At 36.9% G+C, this 25,975-nt stretch overlaps 1 protein-coding gene across 4 annotated transcripts; it reads left to right on the top strand.

The window, feature by feature from the left end:
• Positions 1-4,853: 4,853 nt before the first annotated feature.
• CPSF6 (cleavage and polyadenylation specific factor 6) lies at positions 4,854-25,699 on the top strand. 4 transcript variants are annotated; one of them, XM_042017805.1, is made up of 10 exons: positions 4,854-5,084; positions 6,252-6,355; positions 7,095-7,240; positions 7,910-8,083; positions 9,226-9,730; positions 10,949-11,041; positions 12,042-12,157; positions 12,496-12,649; positions 13,244-13,435; positions 20,953-25,699. In XM_042017805.1, exons 1-9 carry the CDS (start codon positions 4,971-4,973, stop codon positions 13,428-13,430), a joined length of 1,593 nt encoding a protein of 530 aa, XP_041873739.1. In that variant the 5' UTR covers positions 4,854-4,970; the 3' UTR covers positions 13,431-13,435; positions 20,953-25,699. The 4 variants fall into 4 exon arrangements, with proteins under 4 accessions (XP_041873739.1, XP_041873738.1, XP_041873741.1 ...); XM_042017804.1 differs by having other exon boundaries at positions 13,241-13,435; XM_042017807.1 differs by lacking the exon at positions 10,949-11,041.
• The last annotated feature ends 276 nt before the right edge of the window (positions 25,700-25,975 follow it).

Raw genomic sequence — 25,975 nt, 5'->3', positions numbered from 1 at the left:
TAATTCTCTCCCTCCACTGATAGTCACCTGAAAGCCTGTGTGATACAAACGATCTGTTTCAAGGAGTTTCTTGTCACTAGGGGAGTGCAGCAGAGCTGCAGTGGACTGCTGCCTGCTCTGGTATTTTGGCAATGCTGACTTCAGAGAGATAGGTTAGTGTACATACATCTGCTGTAAGATTGGTGATTGTCTGTTTGCATCTGTCTACCAAGACTAAATTCTACTTTCCTGAAGTCATCGTTCATATACACAGGTAACTAGAATTACTGCACATTTAGCAGAGGACTTCCTTAACTGCCTCGTGACATCAACCCTAATCTAGCTGTAAGATGTCGTGTTTAGGCCTGTCTCAGGCAGTTCCATGAACCTGATTTCATTAGCTATGGTGATAGGAGGAATCTAAACTGAGAACTGGACAGACTAGGTGAAATATGAAACCCTTAATTTAATAGTGATAAGCTTACCTTAAGAAGGAGATTTTTGTACTGAAGTTTATTGGGACAGTGCAGCTTACTGAGGATTAAATCTACTTGATTGACAATGCCAAAACTCAGTTTACCTGTTTGTTGGGGTTTTTTAAATTAGCATTATTTGTTTTAGTTACATTTTCCCTGTATGAGCAGTAGTTGTTAGTATTTTCATACAGAGAGTGGATCTTGTGGTCATGACTGTGGATATATTGGGTTTGCAGCAAACATCGTTAACTTTGCAGCCTGTGTTTTGTGGGGTCCAGCTTGGTTCTCTCTAGCTGCCATATCTGGTACCTTGAACTATTCTATCTAGGATGCTTCTGTGAGTTTCTAGATACAAATTCATAGTGGGTGCTGAAATATCTGTGATACCAAAATCTGGTGAGGCAATTTCTGTTCTGGAGTAGGGTATGAGAGTCCAGTAAACTGGGGGGAGTTGGCTTAGAGGGGCAATTGCTGCTTGCGGATGGACTTGGGCACTGGTCAGCACATGGTGAGCAATTGTATTATGTATCAATTGTCTGTCTTGTCCATTATTTCATCTCTTTTTGTTGTCATCTTTTTCATCATCACCATTATTATTTTTATATTTTACTTTATTTCAGTTATTAAACTGTTCTAGTCTCAACCCACAGGTTTTACCTTTTCACCAGTTCTCTTCCCCTGTTCCACAGGGTTTGGGGGGTGGAGTGAGGAAATGCCTGTGTGGTACTTAGTTGCTGGCTGGAGTTAAACCACAATAGCCCTTTGTTTGTCACCCATCGTGGGACTTGACAGGTTGAGAAAACAACAAATCTGACTAGAACATGCTAGAACAAATTTGTTATAAGCATTCATTATATTAGTTTAATAGTCACTGGACACAATGTTGATTTTATGCTCTCAGTTGTTCTGCTGGTTCTCAGAGCTCCATCATTTAACTCCTTATTTCCACTGTGTGCTCCCTGTTGTGCTGTTTATCCTGTGGGATACTGGTCTAGTGGTACAAGGTTATTGTGTTGTATTTTAATGTAAGCAGTCTGGTGTAGTGGAAGATATTCCTGCCCGCAGCAGGGGGCTTGGAACTAAACCATTCAGTGATCCTATGAACACTGACGTATGATACGACAGAAATGCTGGTTGTGAAAGTAATCTATTACTTGTACTCAGCCCTGCTGTCATCTTTGTACTTTGTGAGTGATCTGTTGGAAACTATTAATGATTACACCTTTTACCTTTCATCCTCTGAGAGTTAATCTGCAGAGGAGACGTGATCCCACATCTTCCTCTTCTCTACCAGGCTAATGACAATAGCTCTTGAAAACTTTGAATATCCTTGGGATGTTGAAACGAGCATGGCCCTATGGCCAGGATCCACAATTGTGTGCCAGGTCTTGTTTAGGATTAAGCAACTATTTGCAGCTACTCAAACCCCGTGACAGGCACTGTGGCTACTCAAACCTTGGTAGCAGGTGCTGCAGCTGCTCAGAGCCTTGCAGTGGGTGATGCAGCTGAACCAGAGCACCAACCCCTGCCAATATCAGTCACCCCTTTCCACCAGAAGAAATGGACACGAGAGAGCTTGTTTAGTAAAGGAGAACAAAGCAGGGCCATCACAAGAACAGGAGGAAGAGGCAGAACAAGAGGGAACCACTCAGTCCCTATTCCTGAGAGAGCTGTGGGATATGCAAAAAGATTTCAGCCATCAAGCAGGTGAGCATGTGATCACCTGACTGCTCAGATGCTGGGTACCAGGGCTGGTAGCTCAGAATTGGAGGGTAGGGAAACCAAGCAGCTGGGATCACCTTCTAGGGAAGGGGGCATTGACAAGGCAATTGGCAAAGGGCCACAAGTCCTCAGCCTTTGGGAGGCAACTCCTGTGGAGTGTGACGGAAAGACATCCCTTCAAGGAAGATGTTCTGTGTCACCCAGGCAAGTGGGCCACCACAGTGGTATCCAGTACCTTTGCTATGACCCAGACAATGCACAGTCACCCGCAGACCCAGAAGAATTCCAGCGCATGTGACCCGTGCAGCAGAAACTTGTCCAGATCATGCCATTGTCATATGCTGAGTTTTCAGGAATATATGGATCCTGTGGTCTGGCACGTCAGGCCCACAGGAGTGTAAGGCTCTAGTGCACAGGGTACCCCAATGCCATCCAGCTCTGCAGGGGCAGAACCTATTTCTGTTTCTGGAGGGAGAGAGGGGGATCCCAACAGCTGACTGTATTGGAGGTTGAAGTGAGCCTGACTGGGAATGTGTGGCAAAAGCACCCCACTGTGTCTGGCCTGGAGGTTCTGTGCATTCCTGGCATAGACTGTCTCAGGAGAGGGTATGTCAAGGACCCAGAAGGGTACTGGTGGGTGTTCAGTACCACTGCCTTGGAGGCAGAGGAAGTTAAGCAGCTGCCTGCCTTGCCTGGTCTCTCAGAGGACCCTTCTGTTGTGGGCTTGCTGAAGGTCAGAGAACTGTGCTGGTCACTACCATGGTATTACTCCAGCAGCAGCATTGCACCGAGACACCATTATTCCCATTCACAAGCTGATTTATCAACTGGAGAGTCAAGCGGTGATGAGCAGGACCAGACCATACAGCCAGTGTGAAGGTATAACGGAGAGTGGAGAGTAACAGTGAGCTATGGTGGCTTGAATGAAGTCATGCTGTGGCTGAGTGCTGCATACTGGACATGCTGGAGTCAAAAGCTGCCAAGTGGTTTGCCACAATTGATATTGCTAATGTGTTTCTATACCTTTGACAGGCCACAATTTGCTTTCCCTTCAAGGAATGTCCAGTAGACCTGGAATCCAGAGCCCCAGGGGTGGAAACATAGCCCAACCAGTTCTGTGGACTGATCCATACTGGATTGGAACAGGGTGAAGCTCTGGAACACCTGCAGTACATTGATAATACCATCACGTGGGGCCCTACAACAGCAAAAATTTTTGAGAAAGGGAAGAAAATAGTCCGAATTATTCCAAAAGCTGATTTTACCATAAAACAATGCAAGGTCAAGGGACCTGCATGAGAGATTGAGTTTTTAGGAGTAAAATGGCAAGATGGATGTTGTCAGATTGCAGTGAATGTGATCAAGAAAATAGCGGCAATGTCTCCACCAACTAGTAAGAAGCAAACACAAGGTTTTTTAGGTGTTGTGGGTTTTTGAAGAATGCAGATTACAGTCTAATTGTAAGCCCTCTCTATGAAATGACCTACAAGAAGAATGATTTCAAGTGAGGCCCTGAGCAGCAACAAGCTTTTGAACAAATTAAATGGGACATAGTTCGTGCAGCAGCCCCCTGGCCAGTTTGGGCAGGGCAAGATGTAAAAATGTGCTCTATACTGCAGCCGGGGTGAATTGCCCTACCTGGAGTGTCTGGCAGAAAGCACCAGGGGAGACTACAGTCCATCTCCAGTCCTCTCTCTTTGGAAGTGGGGGTACAGAGTATCGAGGCCTCCTATACTCCAGCTGAAAGAGATATTGGAATCTAATCAAGGGGCTTGAGCTGCTTTGGAAGGGATTGGTGCTGAAGCACAGCTCCTCCTGAGACTCCAGCACAGCTCCTTCAGCTCCCCAGCAGCTGCCAGTGCTGGACTGGGTGTTCAAAGGGAGGGTCTTCTCTACACGTCATGCAGCTGGGGCTACATGAAATAAGTAGGTTGCAGTGACCACATAATGAGCTCAAATAGGAAATCCCAGTTGACCAAGAATCTTGGAAGTGATCATGGACTATCTAGAAGACAAAGATTTCAGAATGTCACTAGAGGAGAAGATAACATGTGCTGAAGGGGCCCCATTGTATAATAAACTACCAGAAAATGAGATGCAATACACCTCTTTTACTGATCGGTCCTCCTGTACTGTAGGAAAGCATCAGATGGAAGAACATCATGCCCAGTACATAAACTGGTGGGAGTTGGGTGGAAGGGGCTGATCAGTGCTCAGGGACTGGCAGTTTATTTTATTTCAGTTTTTAAACTGTTCTTACCCCACAGGTTTTACCTTTTTCTGTTTTTTCTCACCCATCCCATGGAGTGGTTGGGGAGGGAGAAGTCAATGAGCAACTCTGTGGTACTTAGCTGCAATCTGGGGTTGAACCATGACACTTGTGCTTTCTAATGTATGCAATTCTGGGAGTAGGGCTTGTGGATTTTTTGATTCCTGCTTGTATTACAAGGGCAAAAGTATTGCAGTGGAAAACAGTGGCCAGAAGTATTTTTTTCCACATAAGTTTAGAATATAATAGGAGTCATAAGAATTTTACATGTTTTGATGTGGATGAAACTGGAGCTTAGCTTTTCAGCAGGGATGTTGTGTAGGTGGTGGATCAGACTGTCTGTGGAACATGGCAATTATCACCACTTTTTGCTTCAGTGAGTTCTAAGAGTAATACAAATTGTAATCAAGATGTCTTTTTTATTTTAGGAGGCTGAATATGGTGGGCATGATCAGATTGATTTATATGATGATGTAATTTCTCCATCTGCAAATAATGGAGATGCTCCAGAGGATCGCGATTACATGGATTCTCTTCCACCATCTGTTGGGGATGATGTAGGTAAAGGAGCTGCACCAAATGTTGTCTATACGTATACTGGAAAGAGAATTGCCTTGTACATTGGAAATCTCACTTGGGTAAGTATCTTACTGCTGGTTAGTTGTAGACAAGAATTTTAATTATGGACGTAACTATTTTTAATTTTTTTTTGCTTTAAAATGTTTTATATGAAATATTATGAGTATAAAAAATCAGGTGGTTTTGTTTTTGTTGTTGGTTTGGTTTTCTTTAATTTTTATTTATGGTTGTGGGTTTTTTTTTTCCTTTTACTTGAAATTTGGTGAGCCTATCTGGAGCTGTTGTGATGTCAAATCAAGAAAATCTTCAGTAAATATAAACTTCAGAGTTTCTGTCATGTTTTAAGTGTTATGAAGGGATATTTGTGCTAGTATGTTCTTAAGGTTTTCAGAGAACCGAATGAAAGAAGAGAACAAGTTTAAACTAATAAGTACTTCATGCCTGTAAATACGTCAAGGTTATTAAACAAACCCAATTTTTAGTAAACTCTTGCTGAAGGTTTTAGTTTAAAAGGAGGTTGAAGGTTCTCTAGGATTTTCTTGAAATTACTTTTCACATTTTTCCAGGGCCTTTTCCGTCGGCAGTGACTCTTTCAGCATAACTGTTTTCAGGTATTTGTCTTGAGGCTTATTTCTCTGTCCAACAAGAACAGGTTTATGATAACTCACTGAACTGCAGTCACCCTTAAGACAATTACCTTTGTTAGAACGAAAGCATTTTAAAATCAATTAAAGCAAACAGTGCAAGAGCTGGTCAGTAGCTGAATTAAGTGGAAATTTTATCTGTTTACAGGAAACCAAGTTCTTCAGGGCTCACATATGCAAAATTCTGTTTTAAAAGATAAATAAAAAATGAGGTTTTTTCCTTCCTGATATTTTCTTACCAGGATTAAACTTGAAAAAGAATACTTTATGGGTGTTTTTTTCATTAGTTATTACATTATTCCAAGAGCTAATAGGTAAGTAAAGGACCTGACTGTTGGGTTGTCCCATTGTGAAATACATGAATGGAATCAGTAAAACGTGCATGAATTAGGTGAACTAACAGTTGAATTGTAAAATAAAAATGAGTACTCCAAAAGTCAGAATATATTGACATCCTGAATTAAAGTATTCCTGTGGATCAGTTTCACACACACACACTCAAAAATCCATGGAAAATTTAATTGCCCTTTGCCTGATGTTTTAGATAAGCTCTCATAGTTGAATATTAAAAATATTTTTCAGTGGACAACAGATGAAGACTTAACTGAAGCAGTTCATTCACTGGGGGTAAATGATATTTTGGAGATAAAATTTTTTGAAAATCGTGCTAATGGCCAATCTAAAGGGTAAGAACTTGTCATTTGTTTTTTCTGTATGTGGATTGAAGTTTGGGAGGGGAAGGAGTTCTCAGTTTTCATAATTGTCAATCTTTGAACTGCTAATCTTAGCTTATTGATACAGAAATGATTTGGCATATCATTTCATCCTAATGAATTAAATTTCAGGTATAAATTCTTGTGATGGTATTGCGTGTCTCATTATTTTGTGAGTTAAAGCTTGTTCATCATCTTCATTTAAGACTGTTCCTAGATTTTAGTTGGTGTGGTGGTGATTCTTGTTTTTCTTCAGTGTAAATGCTATTCTCCCAACCTTCATTATGAATTTTTCTTTATGTCTTTATTTTCCATTAGCTTTTTAAAGTGCTTGAGCCCATTTTTCACTGATAACCTAAATTTCACTGCATAAATTTGCCTTCATGTCCCTTTAACAGTAATGAGCACGCAGTGTATGCTTAATAACTTGGTCGTATGAATTCATTATGTAGTCTGTTGATACTCCACCAAAAAGCTGCCTTTGTTGTGATAAATTTTGATGCATCTTGTACTTGCTCTTTTGTTTTCTTCTTTTATGTCCTAGAATGAGTTACTTTATCTGCTCCGAAAACTGGACTAAGACCTGGGAGACAATTTCGGTGTCTAGTTTTCAAGTATTCTTTCGCTTACTGTGTGTAATCTTTTTCATGAGGTATCAGGATGTCAGAAAATGGAAAAAAATTGTGTTGTAACTTTCTTCGTTTCCTTTCAGGTTTGCCCTTGTGGGTGTGGGATCGGAAGCGTCCTCCAAAAAGTTGATGGATTTGTTGCCTAAAAGAGAATTGCATGGGCAGAATCCTGTTGTAACTCCGTGTAATAAACAGTTTCTGAGTCAATTTGAAATGCAGTCAAGGAAAAGTAAGCTTTTCTTAGGTGCTGTCTTGGAAAAGCAGAAAAAGTAGAATGGCAGGTTTTTAGCTCAGCGTCTTACAAGTCTTACACGGTTTAAAATAGCTATAAAATACTTAGAGTCCAGGTGAATGAAGTAATATCTTTGTTTAAAGAAATCACTTCATACACTGAAGAGCTACTGCATTCTGAAAGAAGGTTGCAGCTTTGTGCAGCTCTTAACATCTGGAGATGCTTTCTCAATTTCTTGTGGACGTAATCTGAAAAAAAAAAAAGCACAAGAGCATTTAGAAATTTAACATTTGTAGACAAACTGGACTAAATTCTAATGTGGGGACTGTCTGTGTTTATGACAGAATGGGGAAGAGCGGTTCTGTGTTGTACTTCAGCACCATGTCTTGTGTTTCCCAGTCCTAATCATTTGTAGCCTTGGGCTTCATGGAAGGAAGAGACTGGCAGTCTCTCCAGATCCTCTTCCTTTAGTGTGTCCTTTAGTGTGTCCTTTAGTGTAGAGCATAGTATTTTAGCAAAGAATGTTTTCCTCCCTAAATGCATTGGGTTTGGGTACAGGGAGCAAGTTGGTGCTCATAAGGTCATGCTTTAGCACTTCAGATCAAGTGTTGAAAGGCTTTAACCTATTTCAGTGTATGTGATGATGCTTCTGCTTTTCCGTTGCAGCCACACAGTCTGGCCAGATGTCTGGCGAAGGTAAAGCTGGTCCCCCAGGAGGAAGCTCACGAGCAGCATTTCCACCTAGTAATAGAGGTCGGGGCCGTTTTCCAGGTGCCATTCCAGGTGGAGACAGATTCCCTGGACCGGCAGGGCCAGGAGGGCCACCACCACCTTTCCCAGGTAAAATTATTCATATATGGAGTTTCAGTCTTACTTGTGTTTTCTTGTTTCAGTGTGGTATACTTATTTGGGAAATGATAAAGATCAAGGCAATTAATGAACTATAATCAGTGTTCACAGCTAGATTGTAGGATTTGACTGTTCCTTTGTTGCTATTCACCAGGAAGTTGTACTTACTAAATTTGATAGCAAGATAAGAGCTTTTTTAGATACATTCTTTATACTATGTTAATATATGTATTTTAAGTATGAAAAAAATTAAAATAGATCATGTTAGCAAGTAGATTTGGCTTTAATGTAGTATAGTTCAGATTTTCTTATTTGCTATATGTGCTGAGAATGCCTGTGTGGCAGCGTGTAAAGTAACTAATTTCCTTACTGTAGTTCAAGTTTGCGCGTGATCAGAAATTCAGCTTTGATTCATGCCCACTGACAGGTCTGTTAGTTGGCACCAGAAATTTGAAGACGAGGTCTTCATGCTTAGTTAGGTATCTGATATGGGAGAAATCTGTTAAACAGTTAGCTTTGCACTGCGGTGAAGTTCTTTTTTCAGCTGACATATTTTTTAGTAAATGTCATTCAGTAATAAATTGTCTACCAACAGTCTAAGGGACGTAGTCAAATTGAAAAGCCAGTAATGAGAATCTAAGAGTAGGTTTGGATACTGCATTTACATTACTTTCTCCGATACAGCTTCTCCCATATTTTTAATATATATTTTATCCTAAGCCCCATATGAAAGACTAGCTGCAGTAAGATGCAATGGCTTCTAGCTTTTGTAATCTTCTTGTGGGTTTTGGAAACAACAGCAGGTGATTAAGTGATTTGAGGAGGGGTGTTGTCCGTTTTCAAGATAATGCTGTTCTCTTTAGATATCTCTAGATATCTAGTATCAATAGATACAGATAAGTTAAAAATTTTCTAATCTACTGGACCCAAAGCGGGGACATGCATGTCTTGTACATGTTGCACAATGTTCAGGGAGGGAGGGTTGCTTTCTTTTTCTTTTGTCATTGTTTTTAAGAACAAAAAAAAGGAAGCATTTTAAAGAATTTTATTTCCTCATATTTATTCACTCAATTTTATTTGTTGTTTTTTTGTTTGTTTGTGTGTTTGTTTTTGTTGTTTTTTTTTAATTTTAGCTGGACAAACTCCCCCACGTCCACCCTTAGGTCCTCCTGGCCCACCAGGCCCACCAGGCCCTCCACCTCCTGGTCAGGTCCTCCCACCTCCATTAGCTGGACCTCCTAATCGTGGTGATCGTCCACCACCACCAGTTCTGTTTCCAGGACAGCCTTTTGGTCAGCCTCCACTTGGGCCACTTCCTCCAGGCCCTCCTCCGCCAGTTCCAGGCTATGGGCCACCACCAGGTCCACCACCACCTCAGCAGGGTCCACCTCCACCTCCGGGTCCATTTCCCCCTCGTCCGCCTGGCCCTCTTGGGCCGCCCCTGACTCTTGCACCTCCTCCACATCTCCCTGGGCCACCTCCAGGTGCTCCACCACCGGCACCACATGTGAATCCAGCTTTCTTCCCCCCACCTGCCAATAGTGGCATACCCACTTCAGACAGCCGTGGCCCACCTCCAACAGATCCATATGGCCGACCTCCACCGTATGACAGAGGTGACTATGGGCCACCTGGAAGGTGAGTTCTTTTGGTCTAATGTGTTTGGGTCGCATATTTTACTCCTCTTGTTGGAAGCATTTGATTTTTCCCTTCTAATGCAAATGTTAGGAACAATTAGAAGTAGGGCCAAAAGGGATCCCACCAGTCCTGTAGTTTGCCCCTTCTAACTTCTCCAGGGGAATAGATCTGAGAAACATGTTTGCAGCAGGAAGAAAATCCTGAAATGTAACACCAGTAATCTTACTTTCCCTTTTCAGCTCTGAACTGTTTGTCTTTGTTTTATTTGGCAATGTCATCATTCCATGTGTTCTACATGTAAACTTACATATCACTTCTTATGCAGTAGCTTCTGGTTGTGCTTCTGTCTTAACTTGAAATTCTGACTTTTACCTGTATCATCGTGCTTTGCAGGCTGCCTTTTAAGAATGCTCTGGAGTTTTCTTTTTCAAATATGTGCATATGTTGAGGTCTTACCAAGCTCATACCATTTTCATCTTTCAGCAGCATTGCTTGTCCCTTTTTTCTTCAGGATTTAATTAAAACTTAGTGTTTGTCTTAAAAGCCAGGTGTGAATTTACTGCAAGACTTTTACCTTCCTTTCCTACCAAGATGTTTCTGCTCCTTTGGTGCAATCTTGCTGTGTTTGTAGCAGTGGCTTTTTCTATGGTTAATCCTATCTGCGACAAAATTCTTAAGTCCCTGACTTGACTCGTCAAGTTTTTCACTTCTTGTTTGAAACATCTTTTTCATCTGTGATTTCAAGCATCTCTGTCTTGCTGCTGTTTCTTGATTTTCACCATATTTGTATTTGTCAAAAATTTTGGCATAAATTGTAAGAGGGACAATTTTACATAGTTAGATTTGAATTTTTTAATAGTAATTTTATTGCTAGCATGAAACACACTTTCCTGGCTTAAAATGTTTTCTGCAAAGATGCTTTGCTGGGATGCTTTTTTTACCACAAAGTTTAAACCCTGCCCAAGCATTTGTACATGTGATGTTCATACAAAAAAACCCCTAGAAATTCAAGCATTTGGCTTAATTGCCTGAAATATAAGACTATAAGGTGTTGGGTGTTTTTTGATGGACAAAATCAAGGTTGTCTGCAGTTTATAGAATGTCTGGGGAGGGAAGGAGTGGGAATAGGACAGTATAACTTACTGTCCAGTATTTTCATTAATAATGTTAAAGCTATCATCCATAACTATTTAAATTGTCATTAATTATATATCATAGGCGTTTCACTGGAAATAACATGTCCATAAGAGAAAAATTACATATTCCATTCTATGGGAGGCACACGAAAAATAATACTCAAAACTCAGGGAGGTATGAATTTTTAGACATTTCCTCTTATGCTAAACTGGCTATAGGATCTTGTTCCACTTCTTGCAATTAAGAGGATAGCATTGCTTATTATTCTGCATTTTCTTTCTACCAGAAGAACTAACACTGTTCTAGAAATATCAAGCAGTGGGCCAGTTTGACAGTCTCAGCATTTATCTCTTAACACATTTCTCCAAATTTTCTATGTGACACAGACTGGCTAATAGGACACTGCAAAACTTTTGGGAAAATTTAGGTTTACTTCTGTTACTTGGCAAACCCTCTATAGGTAGCTGATAATTGAAGTGTAATGAGTATGAGGATTCTGCTTTATTGCTTCCTCCTTACTGTGACTAGTATGGAGATTAAATTGGAGTACCTTGAACTTGACCAGAAATTTAAAAAAAAAAATTGCTGTAAAATGCTGACATATCATTCAGAAAATTGAGTGTTTTAAAGATGATAACTATATTTGTTTTTCAAAAGTTACAGCATTCTGGTCTTAGTTAAGATCTGGGAAACAGGATCATATAGTTCTGATTCCAGTACTGTTATGAAAATTATCTCTAATTTTGCTCAAAGTTGCATTGCCTATGTACATGTATTTCCACATCCATTCAGTTGGGAATATCTATTTACGTACCTTCAAGGATTTTACGAAAATTGTAAATATTTGTAAAGCACAATATTAAGTGCTGCTGAATGTTTGAAATAGATGGGATGAACAAAAAATAAGTCTATTTATACAGCAGTGTCTTAATTGTTTTTTGGGTTTGTTTTTTGTTGGTTGGTTGGTTTGTTGGGGTTTTTTGGGGTTTTTTTTTTAAGCTTTCAGGATTTTATACTATAACGATGGTCCTTAACAAAAACCAAAACCAAACCCAGATCCTGCTTTCTTTTCTGTTTGTCACTGCTTAAAGTTGCAAACTTGGATTGTTGAAATTGCAATGATAGCTTCTGAAGTTCTCCTTAACCTTTTAAATACCAGTTTTATTGCTTGCAGAGAAATGGATGCTGCAAGGACACCTCTAAGTGAAGCAGAATTTGAAGAAATCATGAATAGAAATAGGGCGATCTCAAGCAGTGCCATTTCGAGAGCTGTATCAGATGCCAGTGCTGGTTAGTAAAACTCAATTAATGTGTTTGCTATTTGTACCCAACTGAAAAGAATTTATAGGGTTTTTTTAAATCAGGACTCTGGAAGGTCTGAACCCACATTTTCCTAATAGGACACTGAATTTAGGTACAATTTATGACTGATTTTGAATTGTGCTTCAGCTAGTTTCTAAGAAAACCTTCTGAGCACTGATCTGGACAGTATTTTAGTATTTGGTGCTACCGTAAATTATCTAGATGGCTGCTTAAGAGAAGATACTCAAAATGATAATACTGTTAGAGATAAATATCTATATTTTAATTTGCATAATTTTCTGATCCTCATCTTACATCATTTTCAGGGGACTATGGAAGTGCTATAGAGACCTTGGTAACTGCAATTTCCTTAATCAAACAGTCCAAAGTATCTGCAGATGATCGCTGCAAAGTACTTATTAGCTCTCTTCAGGACTGCCTTCATGGAATTGAGTCCAAGTCCTATGGTTCTGGATCCAGGTAAAACTTTCCTTTTCCATCTGCTCTTACTTAGGAAAGAGAAGGTGTAGTGCAGGACTAGTTTACAGAGAAGAAAGTAAGGCATGTAAGAAGTTCAGTGATTTGCTGAGTTGCACAGGAAATGTGTGAAGGAACCAAGTAAGTGTTTCCTGAACTTAGGAAAGCTGCCTTTTAATTAACCCTCTTTTCAAAATTGATCTGACTAGCTTCAATTGAGCTCTTAGTTTAATTTAGTGGTTTTGGCACAGATTTTCCATATGTAGATTAGCAGCCATGTTGTAGTGATCATTTGAGATGAGGTGCATTTCCCCCAGCTGATTTCAGTCATCCTCCATTCTGAGTATGTACTTCGACTTTTCTTTGCTAGATTAGAAAGTGGGTGCCCCTTACTACCTGTTACTGAGTTCTTAGGCACCACTCTTTGTACCAGGTGTCTTTAATTGTATGTACAAAAATAGACCTGCATTGCGATGAACAGATCTTTCTCTCATATCTGTTTTTGGTCAAATTCATACTCCTAAGCAGAGTACAAAACTGGTGTGGGGATGACAAGTATTTTGAAGAAAAAGTTAATGAAGTAATTTCTTTTAGAAGACGTGAGCGATCCAGAGAGAGGGACCACAGTAGGTCACGAGAAAAAAGTAGGCGCCACAAATCACGTAGTAGAGATCGTCACGATGACTATTACCGGGAAAGAAGCCGTGAGAGAGAGAGGCATCGTGATCGTGACAGAGATCGTGACAGAGAGCGAGACAGAGAGAGAGAATATCGTCACCGTTAAAGAAGGTGAGCTTTTCTTTCATGTTCTTGAACTTTACTGGCTTACTAAAAGTAACCACTCTAGGTTTGAGATGATTTATACCATTCATATCTGTATTTAAATGATCCTGCAGTATGTACTGAACCACTTTCTTCTTGCAGCACCTGGCATGACCACAGGTAAGTAATAACAGGTAATTAACTAGTCTTGGGAGGGAGCAAGAATTTGTGCAATTATCTTCTACATTTTGCATGCCACTTCTTTTATTTTGGCTGATAATAGTCTTCCCAGTTTTTTTGAAATGTGATTGAACCACTTCTTAAAAAGTTAGTAAGTCAGACTGTTCTGTTTGTAATCTTAGAAGATTATATGAATTTTACAGTTTTATTCCTTAATTGTATTTAAAAATACTGATTTTGTATTTTAAAATATACTTGTGTAAGGACTGCAGCATTTAGCCCTTCATAGATTGTGTGTGGATTATTTCAGTGTCCATACAGTTATTGTCCTTGCACAAGTACAGTGGTGATTTTTTGGGTTTTAGTATTTGTGGGTTTTGTTGTTTTGTTTTGTGTTGGTTTTTTTGTTTTTTTCTTTTTCCTGGTGAGTTTTAGTCAAATTCAGGAAATATAACCAGATTTTGGTCTTGATTTTATGAAATGTGACCTGTCAGTATCTTCTGCCTTCTAGCTAAATTCAGGTGTTAATCTTCAGTAAAATTTATTACCAGTTGTTGCCCACCACCCTGATTTTTCAGTCCCTCCCCCTTCTGGTAGTAAAGTCATTTTCTGAAGACTAGTAAACAAATACATGACAAAAGAATTGATTTTTTTCTGGTTGTTCACAAACTAACATGCTCTTTTATTTCATGTATCTGAAGTCTTGTATACATCAGATGTCTAGACAGCTAGAGTACCATGCTAAACAATGGGTTTTTTCAGTGTACTGCTTTAAAATGCATAGAAATGTTTACATTATATAATGTACTGTTTCGAAGGTTGGGAATTAAAGCTACCCATGATTCCTTATATTTGACAATTGAAAAAAAAACCAACCCAACCCTATCTAATAGTGACTTTCTAGTGGTCTTTTCCCTTTTTAAAAGAACTTCCCATTACATCTACACTGAAATTGGAGCTTGTAGATGTGCCTGTCTGCCCAGCTTCCATTTCTTAGATTTAACCTCAGATTTAGTTTCCAGATTTGCATGTGTTATTTATTCATGGAAGTTCATTTGCCAACGTTACAGAGCAAAACTTCAAAAAGTCAAGTAAAACGTAGTATAGTCCTAAGTGAAAATACAGTTTTGTATGTGTTAAGTGTCAGTTTTTCAGTCAGGCTTTTTGTGTCACTGACGTTTTTCTGGGAGAGAACAAATTATGATACTAAATGCTCTTAGTGTGTTGAGAATTAAGTGGGATGTTGTCTCGGGTTCATATGCTAACAGGGGACACAAAAAGAAGTAACTGACCTAGAGAAAGGGAGCCAAAGGCTTAAACAGGAAGGTGAAACATGGCATCTAAAATAAAGTTGGCAGTATATTTCTGTTAATGCCACTTTTTGCCATTAAAAATTGATTGGTAGAAATATTTCTGGAATTTAGTAAAAATATCAACTGTGGTTCTTAATTGTAAAATAACGTAAAAGTACACATATAACAAAAGTAAATGTAGTTTATTTTGTTGAACTGGGTTTTTACCTTTTATAATAACTGTATATTTTTGATATTTGCACATAGTTGTTACAAATAGGGGTAACCATTGAGCTGAGTAATGGATGCATTTCCAGAATGTTTTCCTTCTGGTGGAGATGAGCAAGCCATACTAAAAATTGTTAATAGCCTGGAATGAAAGATAATTTTTTTAACCGTTGGCATAGTTTACTAATGTAGCTTTATTTTGTGTATTTACTGTTGTGCACGTAGATAAAGATTTACTGTGCCAAGTACAGATTTCCTACTCCGTTACCCAAAGAAAATATATCAAACAGCATTAGGTTGCATTTCATAATTTCCAAAGCACAATTTACGCTGAGGCTGTGATTTCAGTCTCAGTTCAGGTGGGATTTATATTTGGAAGATCCTTCAGCTTTGGTGTGTGTTGGGATTTCTCTTTTCTTTCAAAAGGGTATCTTGGTAAGATTCCCTTGTGCAAAGAAAATAGATCCTAAGAACTTGCTTTAAAGGGCAAATTTAGTATACTACATGTAATTGAAAACATTTGGTATTTTTTTTAAGTTGTAAACATTTTGTCTTGTTGCTGTCTTAATGAAGAAAAGCTTTATTGTAGTTTTGTTTTTATATATTTACACACACACACACACACACACATAAAAGAAATACAGTTATCTCCTGGTTTGTATGTTTCATTTTCACTAAGATGTATGTTGCCATACATTTTTTGTTTCATTTTTTACATTGAATAATATTCATAAATGGATTTAACACTCAGTCATTTAATAAATATCAACAGTGCTGAAACGAGTTATTCCCCATATTAATGTGTTTTGCCAGAAAACATGAAGTTGCCTCTGTGCCTGCACCCTATGAATGGCACCTATATTTCTCCTTATTGTGTACCTATAGTCATAACTGTGATACTGTACTGGCATTTTTCCAAAATGTTAACACGTCTAGTTCAGAAGGATTCTGAGGGTCCATTGTGAACATTTTTGTAAACAGTGAAATTAGGTTTGTACTGTATTACATTTATAGAGATGGGTTAAATTGGAATGACTTACAAAATATGTTTATAACAATAAAACTCTATAAAAAGTTTAGTTGTACCATACCAGGTGTTTACACTTCTGTTTGTACACTTCATGATTTAAAATTAAATTCTTGCAAGATTTTTGTGCCTTCACTTGCATAAGGCTTCAATCCATTCTCCCGAATTACTGTAAGCTGAATGCTTCCTTGGAACATCTTGCCTTTGCTCGTAGAAAGCCTATAAATATAGAAGGGAGCAGTGGATTTAAGACAAATATCTAACCAGTATTAGTCAAAAAAACTAAGAACCCAGTAGAATGACATTTAGAAGAATTAACAGCAAAATTAATGTGTACAAACAGAATAGTAATGTAACTTCATTAGCATGAGTCCTGACTTATTAGGCAGAATTTTTTTTTATTTAACTGATACTCAGTAATGTATTTCTAGCTGATACATTGTCCCAATCTTAATCTGTCTGAATTTCTATAACTGCTGAATGTTAAGTTTTTCATTTTGTGTTTTTGTTATTGGGTTGATTATTTCCTATTTAAACTGGATTTGGATTGATTTACAAAGACAAAACCACAACATTGTAACAGTTGATATGTATGTAGAATTTGTACTCCATATTTCATGTTTATTCTCTGATTTTTCTGCTCTCAAACCACTGTAAGCAAAATAATTTGAAGGTCTGAGGCTCATATGCTTCTTCAAAAACTGCTCTCAGATCACTCCGAAGTTAGTTTCAGCTTTTGAGTGATTCAAGAAGTAAGATGGTTGGAATTTTTTGTGTCAGTAGGAGGGAAAATGGTACTAATGGCTTACATACCATTCATTATATTTTTGCTTCTCTAAGCTGGACCTGTCCTGTGACTGCGCTAATAACCACTTAAACATCAAGCGAAGTATGAAATTAGCCTTTTAAAAAACCTTGTAAACAATTGGAAAATGCCTATTTTTAATAGGCTATTTTAATAAGCTTCCAGTTAATATTAAGTGAATCATGTGGTAGCATTGTTCAAGATCTGGGTATACATACCTGTCCAGAATTATATCAGGTCTTAGTCTTAAGCTATTACGAATATTATTTACCTAATCTCTTTTTTTTTTTTTTTTTTTTTGTTTTGGTGTGTTTTTGAGGAAGCACATATGTGGGGCTGGCACTATTCTTCTGTATTTAGCGTTCATCAGAGAAATAATGCTTTGTGCATCTGATTCAGTATTTGAAATCCAGCATAGCACGATAGAGGCAAGCAGTGCCACTGCTTTATGTGCTTTTTAAAGTCTGTTTTATCATTACTCTGGTGCTTTGCAGAAACACATAGTTTGTCTGTTAATGTTCAGTGGTGAATCTGATTTTCTTGAGGGTGAAACAATGATTTAAAAAATGAGCGGAATATCTTATGCTACTTACTTTCAAATGCATAACTTTTATTACTTTTTTCCCATGAATATGTTGCTGTAATTTTATTGACTTCTGAGGTGTCGTAAGACACTCATTTTTTTTTTAGTTCCTCATATCCTGGGCTTTTTTATTTGTGAATTCATTAGTTTTGACAAATTTGTTCTGTGTGAAAAGTTCCCCATGAAACACAGAAGTGAAAATGTTGGTTTGATGCAATATTCTTCAAAGAATGGAAAAAATTCACTTTTTTACTTTTGCTCATTGTGGTTTGAGAACTAAGATTTCTTTTTACCAAAAAAAGAGGAGATGTGAGAGATCTTCATTTTTATGTTTTCCTGTGGCAGCCCGATCTACATTTTTGTCTCTTCCTCATATATTAATGTGAAAAACACTTGCCAATAATTCATATGTTTTTAATTTGTAAACTAAAGGTTGAATTTTCTGACCGCACCTCTCTGTTCATCAGTTATTTTTGGTGAATAGACAGGCTGGGATAGTGGAAGAAAGATACTTGACAAATGAAATTAGTTTGGGAGGATTTTCCCCCATGTAAAATTATTTATACAGTCATGAAATTGTTGTTGTGTTGATATTAAATTATACACTAAGACTGAACAAAGACAGCAGGTAAGTACACTCATAATAGGAGATGGGAAGAGGCAGCAAATGTGAGAAGATGCTAGTGGTGATAAAATAGTCTGTATGTGTATGGTGAACAGAACAGAACCACATGTGTATTTGCTTACATGCTGAAAGACAAATAGAAAGTCAAGCTTGAAAATCCTTCCTTCTCACTATGTTATAGCTAAACCATCAGAATATTTGGGGTATTTTGTGATGTTTTGGAATGTAGGTTAAAAAGAATTTTTTGGCTTTTAAGATGATACTTTCTGTGGGGTTTTTGGTTTGTGTATTTCTTTTTCTTCATGTATAGAATAAAACAAAGGAGAATTACATGAAGTAATTCATAGGAGCTTGTAGGATACAATAACAAATGTATATTGTGCATTTTACTGGACTGTGAACATGTGAGATTGAAATTCAATCTCTGAAAATACACTACTATAATAAAACTTGATGGGTATATGTATATACAGCTTTAAAACTGCTGTAGAATTTTCAAAATTTTAAAGGCTGTTTAAAGCTTTTATGTGATTATTTAGATAATTGGAATTACAGGGGAAAAATTAGAGCTGCTATTGCAAGATGCTTTTGATACATATATAAGAAATCTATTGGGTTTTGTTGTAAGAGTGTGTCTTTGTGGGTAAAAAAGTGCTCAAGTTGCATCTTGCATAAATACAGAAATGTTTGATTACTAAAGTTCTGGGATTTCATTTGTGAAATATTCTGGCATAAACCCCTAACTTTTAAACCACAAAATGTCTATTCAACACCTAAGTCTGAAATTTGGGTAGACTTGGTAAATTTTGGTAGAAATGCTGAGAAACTGATTGCTGTCTGGTGTTAAATTGTACAACTCTAACACATGCTTGGGACAGATAGCTTGTATATGAGCTTGAGGCAGATGGAAAACAGTATTGCCAAGAAATGCTGACTAGAGTTTTAATTTTTTTTTTTTTTTAGTTGTTTGTTGCTTCAATATTCTACTTGCTTGTAGAATACTGAAAAGGGCTGAGCACACAGGTATAATCCATACAGATCTTTTTTTTTTGGAACCACTAGGGTTTCCAGTTTTGCCAAGATACAGTGGCAGAACACTTTGAACCAAAATGTACACTGCTTTGGATTTTAGTTGGTCACGTTTTTAAAAATGAAGGCTCAGTGTGGTGCTGACCGTCTTAAGAGTCCTATACCAAAAAACATTAATCCTAAATTCACTTCATTGTGCATTCTTTGGAGTTTCTGTAGTTCCATAAGTACCTTTATAAATCAACAAATTATTCCCAGGAACTGAAGCTTTCTTATAGTAATATTATAAATCACATATAGGGTGCTTTGGATCTGTTAACTGTTGCTGTAGACGTAATAAAGATCCATAATTCTGGCTGCAGCAATTGTATGATGAGAGCAGCAAATTCTGACGTGCAGTCTCACAGCTGTCAGCTACTTACTTTCTCCACTGGAAAATTGAGATTCTCTCCTGTCTGTTTGTGCTAACTTAGCTCACAACTCCAAACATATTTTTCTGGTGGAGGCACCACTTTGTCACTTTGCTACTAACTAATTTCAAAAGTACATATCACCTATGGAAATATCGGCCTCTGGGGAAGGAAATTCCCCAAAAGTAGTTACTGGCTGATGCATTCAGGACTTGAGAACAAAGTCTGTGTGTAAGAGAAGAAATTTCACTCACTGATTTGGATTAGTTTATGTGCATACTGTAGTGTATAGAGTCTAGTTGGTTATACTTTGGATTTTTTTGAAGTTATTATTAACAGTCACTTTGAGGAAATGAAGAAGAAAAATTGAATACTTAGTTTTCCCAGTTTTGAAATTATTGTACTAGTAGAAGAATATTTGACAGCTGTGTACTGTTGCCTGTTCATGAAATTGCTTCTCTAAATGTCTTGGTTTTCAAATGAACAATTTAATGTGTTGGCTTTTTTAATAATTTGATTGAAACTATTTTGAAATTACTGAATGTTGAAATTGTGAATTATGATTGAAATTAAGATAGCTAACTGTTTTGTAATAGAATTCAACTGAAATCCAGTGTATGGAATTATACCATCACAAGTATTTTGTGAACTCTTACAGTAATTAACTCTGAATTGTGTGGTTCCCTTGTTTGCCAAAATAGATGAGAGTAGGAAGTAGGGTTTGGGGTTTTTTCTAGGCCAAGTAGGTGAGGAAACCTGCAAATCTACATTGTATTAATTGAAATGTGGGTTCTTGTGCTTAAACTGCAAGTGTGTATTTTTAGATGTGAACCCCATCCACCTTGCCACGAGTCTGAAAATTTTGAAGTACTGGTGTCAGATTCTGTGTGCTTTTAAATGTTACTGAGCTGTGAGCCATCCACTTCATTATACAATCAATAAATTACTTAAATGTCAAACCAGCTTAAAACTTCTGTAAGTGGGCAGGTAAAAATGTAAAAATTGAATTGTGGTAAAATTAAATTCTTGTTCAGTTACTTTTGCAGAATGCATACTTTAGGAAGTGTTCTATATAAATGTTGCCATCAGTCACAGGAGCAGTAGTTATTTCTTTCTTTATCATCAGTACTTTTAACTGTGAAGTTTATATTCTTTCAACTTTGTTGTACAACAACATGAATCTTATTTTTAATTACTGTATTAGAAAACAACTTCAAATGAGTAGCTACTGCTTCTGGGTATTTTGTGTTAGTTTACATCATGGTGAAGTAGATGCACGAGTTGTGTATGTATAGATAAGCCAACAATTTTCTATGTGTTATGGGGACTAGCAAAATCTACATCACAAATTTTGACACATTACAGCTGAAGGAAGAGGAACAGCATGCAAGACAAGATACATTCTTCAAGGAAAGATGCTTGTCCAGCAGTTTGCTTCATGTGATTGAACTGAGCCTGTAAGGATTCATGGATAAAATGAACAGGAGTAGATCTGAATAAAGCAAATCTGCATACATGGTAACCAGTAGCTCTTTTACTTTTTTATGTTGCTTAACTGTTTTATTTGAGGGAAGCCTGTGTGATTTAAACCTTATAGCTTTTGCAACTTTATTACTGGTTATATACATTTGGCAATTATAATGTGCAAGCAATTGAAAAAAGTCAAGTAAATGCTTGTTTTTATAGTAGTTTGTTCATGTTAAACTGTTCCTATAATGTCTGTACACAGCACCACTGATTACAGTAGATGTAGTGTTGTAATAAACTGTTTAATGGGGCTGATGTGTAAAGCTGTTCAAGTTATTTGATGTTTACACCTCAGGGAAAGTCATGTGTTCAGCAATATTTAAAGATAATGTTACAATGAAAACATTGATGCTGTCTTCAAAAACATCGCAATAGTTCTTGCATATGCCTCAACCTAATCTTGCATTCAGCGAGTGAGTTAAACGTACTAATGTTGCGCTCTCCCACTCAATTTTGATACAAAACCAGGTGGTTACATAAAACCTTTAATGCTATTTTGCTTTTTAGCAGTGTTTACCTAGGTGGCTTGTGAATTTGCTAATTGACATATAAAACTGTAAAAACTGCAGTTCTCTGTGGTCAGTTGTTCTGAGGAGAGATAGTCCCAGATCTGTGATTTTTAGCACACTGAAAATTTTATCTCTCGTACAGCCCTGATCCTTATTGACACTACAGTTAGTATAAACTTAAACTGTTCATATGAACTTAAACTGCCCATAATAAGGGCTAGAAAGGTTAGGTTTAAAACACACAAAATCCTGCAGTTGTTTACAGTTTTATAGTAATAGTGCTTGTGTGTGTTCCCTGTCCACCCCCAAGGCCGTAGCAGTCTGTACATAGTTGTATATTAGAAATGTGCCAGAAGAAACAAGATGTTACCGTTTTTATTACTTCATGTTTTTGGTATTTTCTTAATACTTCGGGGTTTATTCACACATGCATATAAAAGAGAAGGTACACTTGTATGTCCTTGTTTACCAATGGGCAATATTTAAATGTCTTAGCAAAAAATGGCACTGGTTAAATTTGTCAGATGAGGTTTTGTAAATTTACCTAAAAACAAATTATTGGAGCACTCAGTGAAAGTAGGCATCAAATTAAAGAATTTGTTTTAAATTTCATCAAGTGTGAAATGCAAGCAAATAGAAATTTCATAAAAGCTGCAAAACTTTAGTTTCTGTCAGCCTTGTGCAAAGGCTCGCTTTTAGTCTATTGTAAAGCATTACGTAACGGACATGCTCTTGGAGTTGTTGCTCGTTCAAATAGCTGCACTTAATGTTTTAAGTTAAGTTTCAAGACCTCAGATGGCTTTAAGAGGCAACTCTTAGAAGCCTCTTGATTTCTTTTTTACCAGTTTTGAAGATTTTATAGCTGACTTAAAATGTTATCCTGTTCAGGAGAGCACTTATATCTGTTTGATTTTTCCACAGCATATAAAACCATGTGCTTACATTTCATAAATTTCAAGGAATGTAAACATTAAGTATGCTTTAAGTATCGTATTTGCATACATGAGTGATTTTTATGCTTTACTGAGTTGGGACCAGTAGCTTGTGCAACTGCAAAAGTTTTGCATAAGTCTGAAATGCTCTAATATTTTTGGCACCTACTATTCAACCAGGTTTCCTGCAGCCAGGTTGATGCTGTTGGACTTGCCCCTTTTTATTTTTTTCTTAAATTGTGTACCTCAGTTCCTCATGCATGGGATCACTGGTGTTTATTGAACTATTTGCTACTGAGAAGATATTTCACGTGTTTGTTTAATCCTGTTTAAAGATGAAAACTGCCTTTAAAAATTTTGTAAAACTGAAAGTTGTATCAAGCAAGTCATGAGTCACTTCCTGCTTTTTTTTGTGAATAGGTATTGGTTACAAACAGTACTGTTGTAACTTCTTTTTCTTTACTTAAAAACATTGTTTACTACTGTGTGTAATAAGTTTAAGGAAGAAATTACCTGCCTGTAGCAGTTAAATGGGGAATAGCTAATACTGAAAAAGCAGCAGGTAAGTAATGTTCCATTGCATAGATATATTAAATTTTAAAATAAAAAAAAGTAACTTTACAAGCATTTTATGCAGGAACTGATATTTTAGTCCACATTGAAATAGATTTAAGGAGACTGTTGCTCTTTTTACATAGAGTGTAATTTCTCACTCACTTATTTCCATTGCTGGCAATGGAAATAGCAGGGAGGGAATAGCAGCAGGTAAATAACATAAGTTAATTAAACAGAATGACCATTGTGACCTGAGAGATGAGATCCCTGTATGAAGCCCATTATTTCTGCCTGTTCTCCAAATACTTAGTTTTAACTGATAAATGTACTGTGTTGCAATTTAGATAATACTCTTGTTGTTGTGAGTTTCCTTTGTTAGATTTTTTTTATAAAACAAAAAAATGTACAGAAAAAAACCCAAAGACCCTGATAGACACCAAAAAGGAATATGCCTAATGTACATCATGTATAACTGGATCTGTAGTAGAATTTTTACCGAGTTTTGGTTTACTAAATGTTCCTGGCAATTTCCTGTGCACATGCAGGAAATGGCAGTTTGGAAACATAGTGACTGATGGTGATGCCATGATGGCTACTGCTCTTTAATATTCATTCAGCTGCATTTCGTTTCCTTTTGCTGATGAAAGGATGAAATAATCTGTGAGGAAATACTTAATTTCTTTCAAATATTGAGTTTATAAGTAACATTGAAAATATTATCTTAAGGCTGTGTCCTTTATCTTGAAAGACAAAACTAGCTAGTAGTGACTTAGGGGGTGGTGGTGCTTTACCAAGAGAATTTGTTTTATTGGTGATGTATTTTTTAGAAGTAGAGGGTGGTTTTTTTAAAGTAAAAATTTTACAGGACTATACGTTTTGGCAGGTCAAAGTACTTAAGAAGAAGAACATAGCATTTTGGAAACTGTACAGTCTTTTTTTTTCCTCATTCCCTCTTTGCTTTCTGTGCCAATAATTTTTGTTCTGATTACGTTTTGAAAAATGTTTGTCAGAACTTCAAACTTTTATTTACAGTGTGGCTTATAAGCTTGGATAGATGTTGTTTTTTGTGTTAAACAAGATATTTTTATTACATTTAGACATTAGCTTTTTTCTTTATGGACTGAGTACTTTTTGGTTTTGTTCCTTTGAAATCGGTGAGGCTTAGTTTTTCTAACTGTATTTTTTTACCTGGTTGTTAGTTGCATACCCCAACCCTTGTAAATGTTTTTTTTCCTAGTTGTATGTGGATAATTGGAGATTTAAATGTTGTATATACTTGTCATCTGTGTTTCTAGTAAAATACATGGCATTCTTTATAGAAATACTTAATTCCTGATTTTCTTTCCTTATCCACTTGCTCTCTGTGTACAGGTTAAACAGACTTTGCTCCCATTTTTATTTATAGAATTTTATACATAGCCTGTTAAAGTTGTCTATGATTCTTGTGTAAACTGAGATACAGCCTTAAATTTCCTAATACAATGCTCATTAAGATACTGTCAGTCATGTAGATTTAAATATAAAACATGCACGTTTAAGACTGGTATTCTTCAGAGATTTAAGTCACTAAATTGCTTCTGCATCAAAATAGAAACCCTTCAAGATTTTAGAGAAGGAAAGTGCAGCTCAGTGTCCATATAAAAAAAAAAAAAATTAACTTGAATTCTTTCCAAAATAGCAATTTTAACATAGAAGAGAAACAATGTGGATTCAGTTGAGATTCAAATTATTTTGGTAATTGACTGCACAGGTCTTGAACATAATGGTTGCAGCATGCTAATGAATCATGATGTTTATGCAGAAATACTGTCTCTTGCAATTATGATGCCTTGCAATTAATACTTCAGACTGGCTTGGGGTGGATGGGGGTGTTCGAGTTGGGGGTTTTTTGGTTTTGTAGTTGTTTCACCTTCCTCCCCTTTCCTCCCCATACCCCATTAACGTCTGACATCCCATGTATTTTTAGAATTCCTTTTAGCATTAGAGGATAAATTTACTAAGGAGCAGTTTGGGGTATAGAAATTAATCAATTTGATGTTCTTGTGGGATTAATTTTCCCCCATGTTGGACAAAATACAATAAAGCTCCTCATTCCATTTGTATATAATACTTTTGTTAATTCTCAAACCCTTTCTGTAGCTCCAGTGATTGCAATAGGTTCTGGGATGATGCTGATGCCTATGCCCGTGCTTAAATCGTCTAAATACACTAGTTTTACAGAAGTCTCTTGAAAACAGTAAGCAGTGCACCTTTGATCTCAATGGAATGGAGCATTTAAGTTGTAAAAATTCCCATCTATTCATACAATGTAATGTGATTTTTACATGATTTCAGAAATAACACTTCGGAGTATATTCATCTAATTGACTTCAGCCTCACCCTCTTGTACACAGTATTTTGTAATAGAAAATATTTTAAACTGTGCATATTATTATCACATTATGAAACAGACATTCCCTTGATCTTCAGATGTAAGAAAATGAGGAATGTATGTGCTTTTATAAGTATAAGTGATTGCAAATTCATATTCCTTACTTATTCCTTACAGTTGTCCTTTTTTTAAATAATAAAGAAAGAAAAAAAAAAAAAGCCGAGTATTTTAAAGGTGAAATACATTCCTGTTTGGTAAACAATAACATTTTTATGATGATTACCAGCACTGCTGACTTTCTAAACAAAAGGTTGTGTTGTCTTCCTGTACCATTCCATTTCCTGGTTCCTGCTTTGCACAAGGGTATATGAGTAAAATATTCAAGAAATGGTTTGAAATACAGGAGGGGGGTTGTCCAAGTTGGAATGCAGAATTGCAATGCAAAATGTAAGGAAATGGATGCCTGTCAGAATGCCTGACTCCAAAGGATTTTA

This window comes from Corvus kubaryi, unplaced genomic scaffold (assembly GCF_017639235.1).
Source record: "Corvus kubaryi isolate FWS band 111438036 unplaced genomic scaffold, C.kubaryi_AGA036_p1.0 137, whole genome shotgun sequence".
NCBI classification, from domain to species: domain Eukaryota; kingdom Metazoa; phylum Chordata; class Aves; order Passeriformes; family Corvidae; genus Corvus; species Corvus kubaryi.
This window is presented reverse-complemented; position numbering and strand designations above follow the sequence as displayed.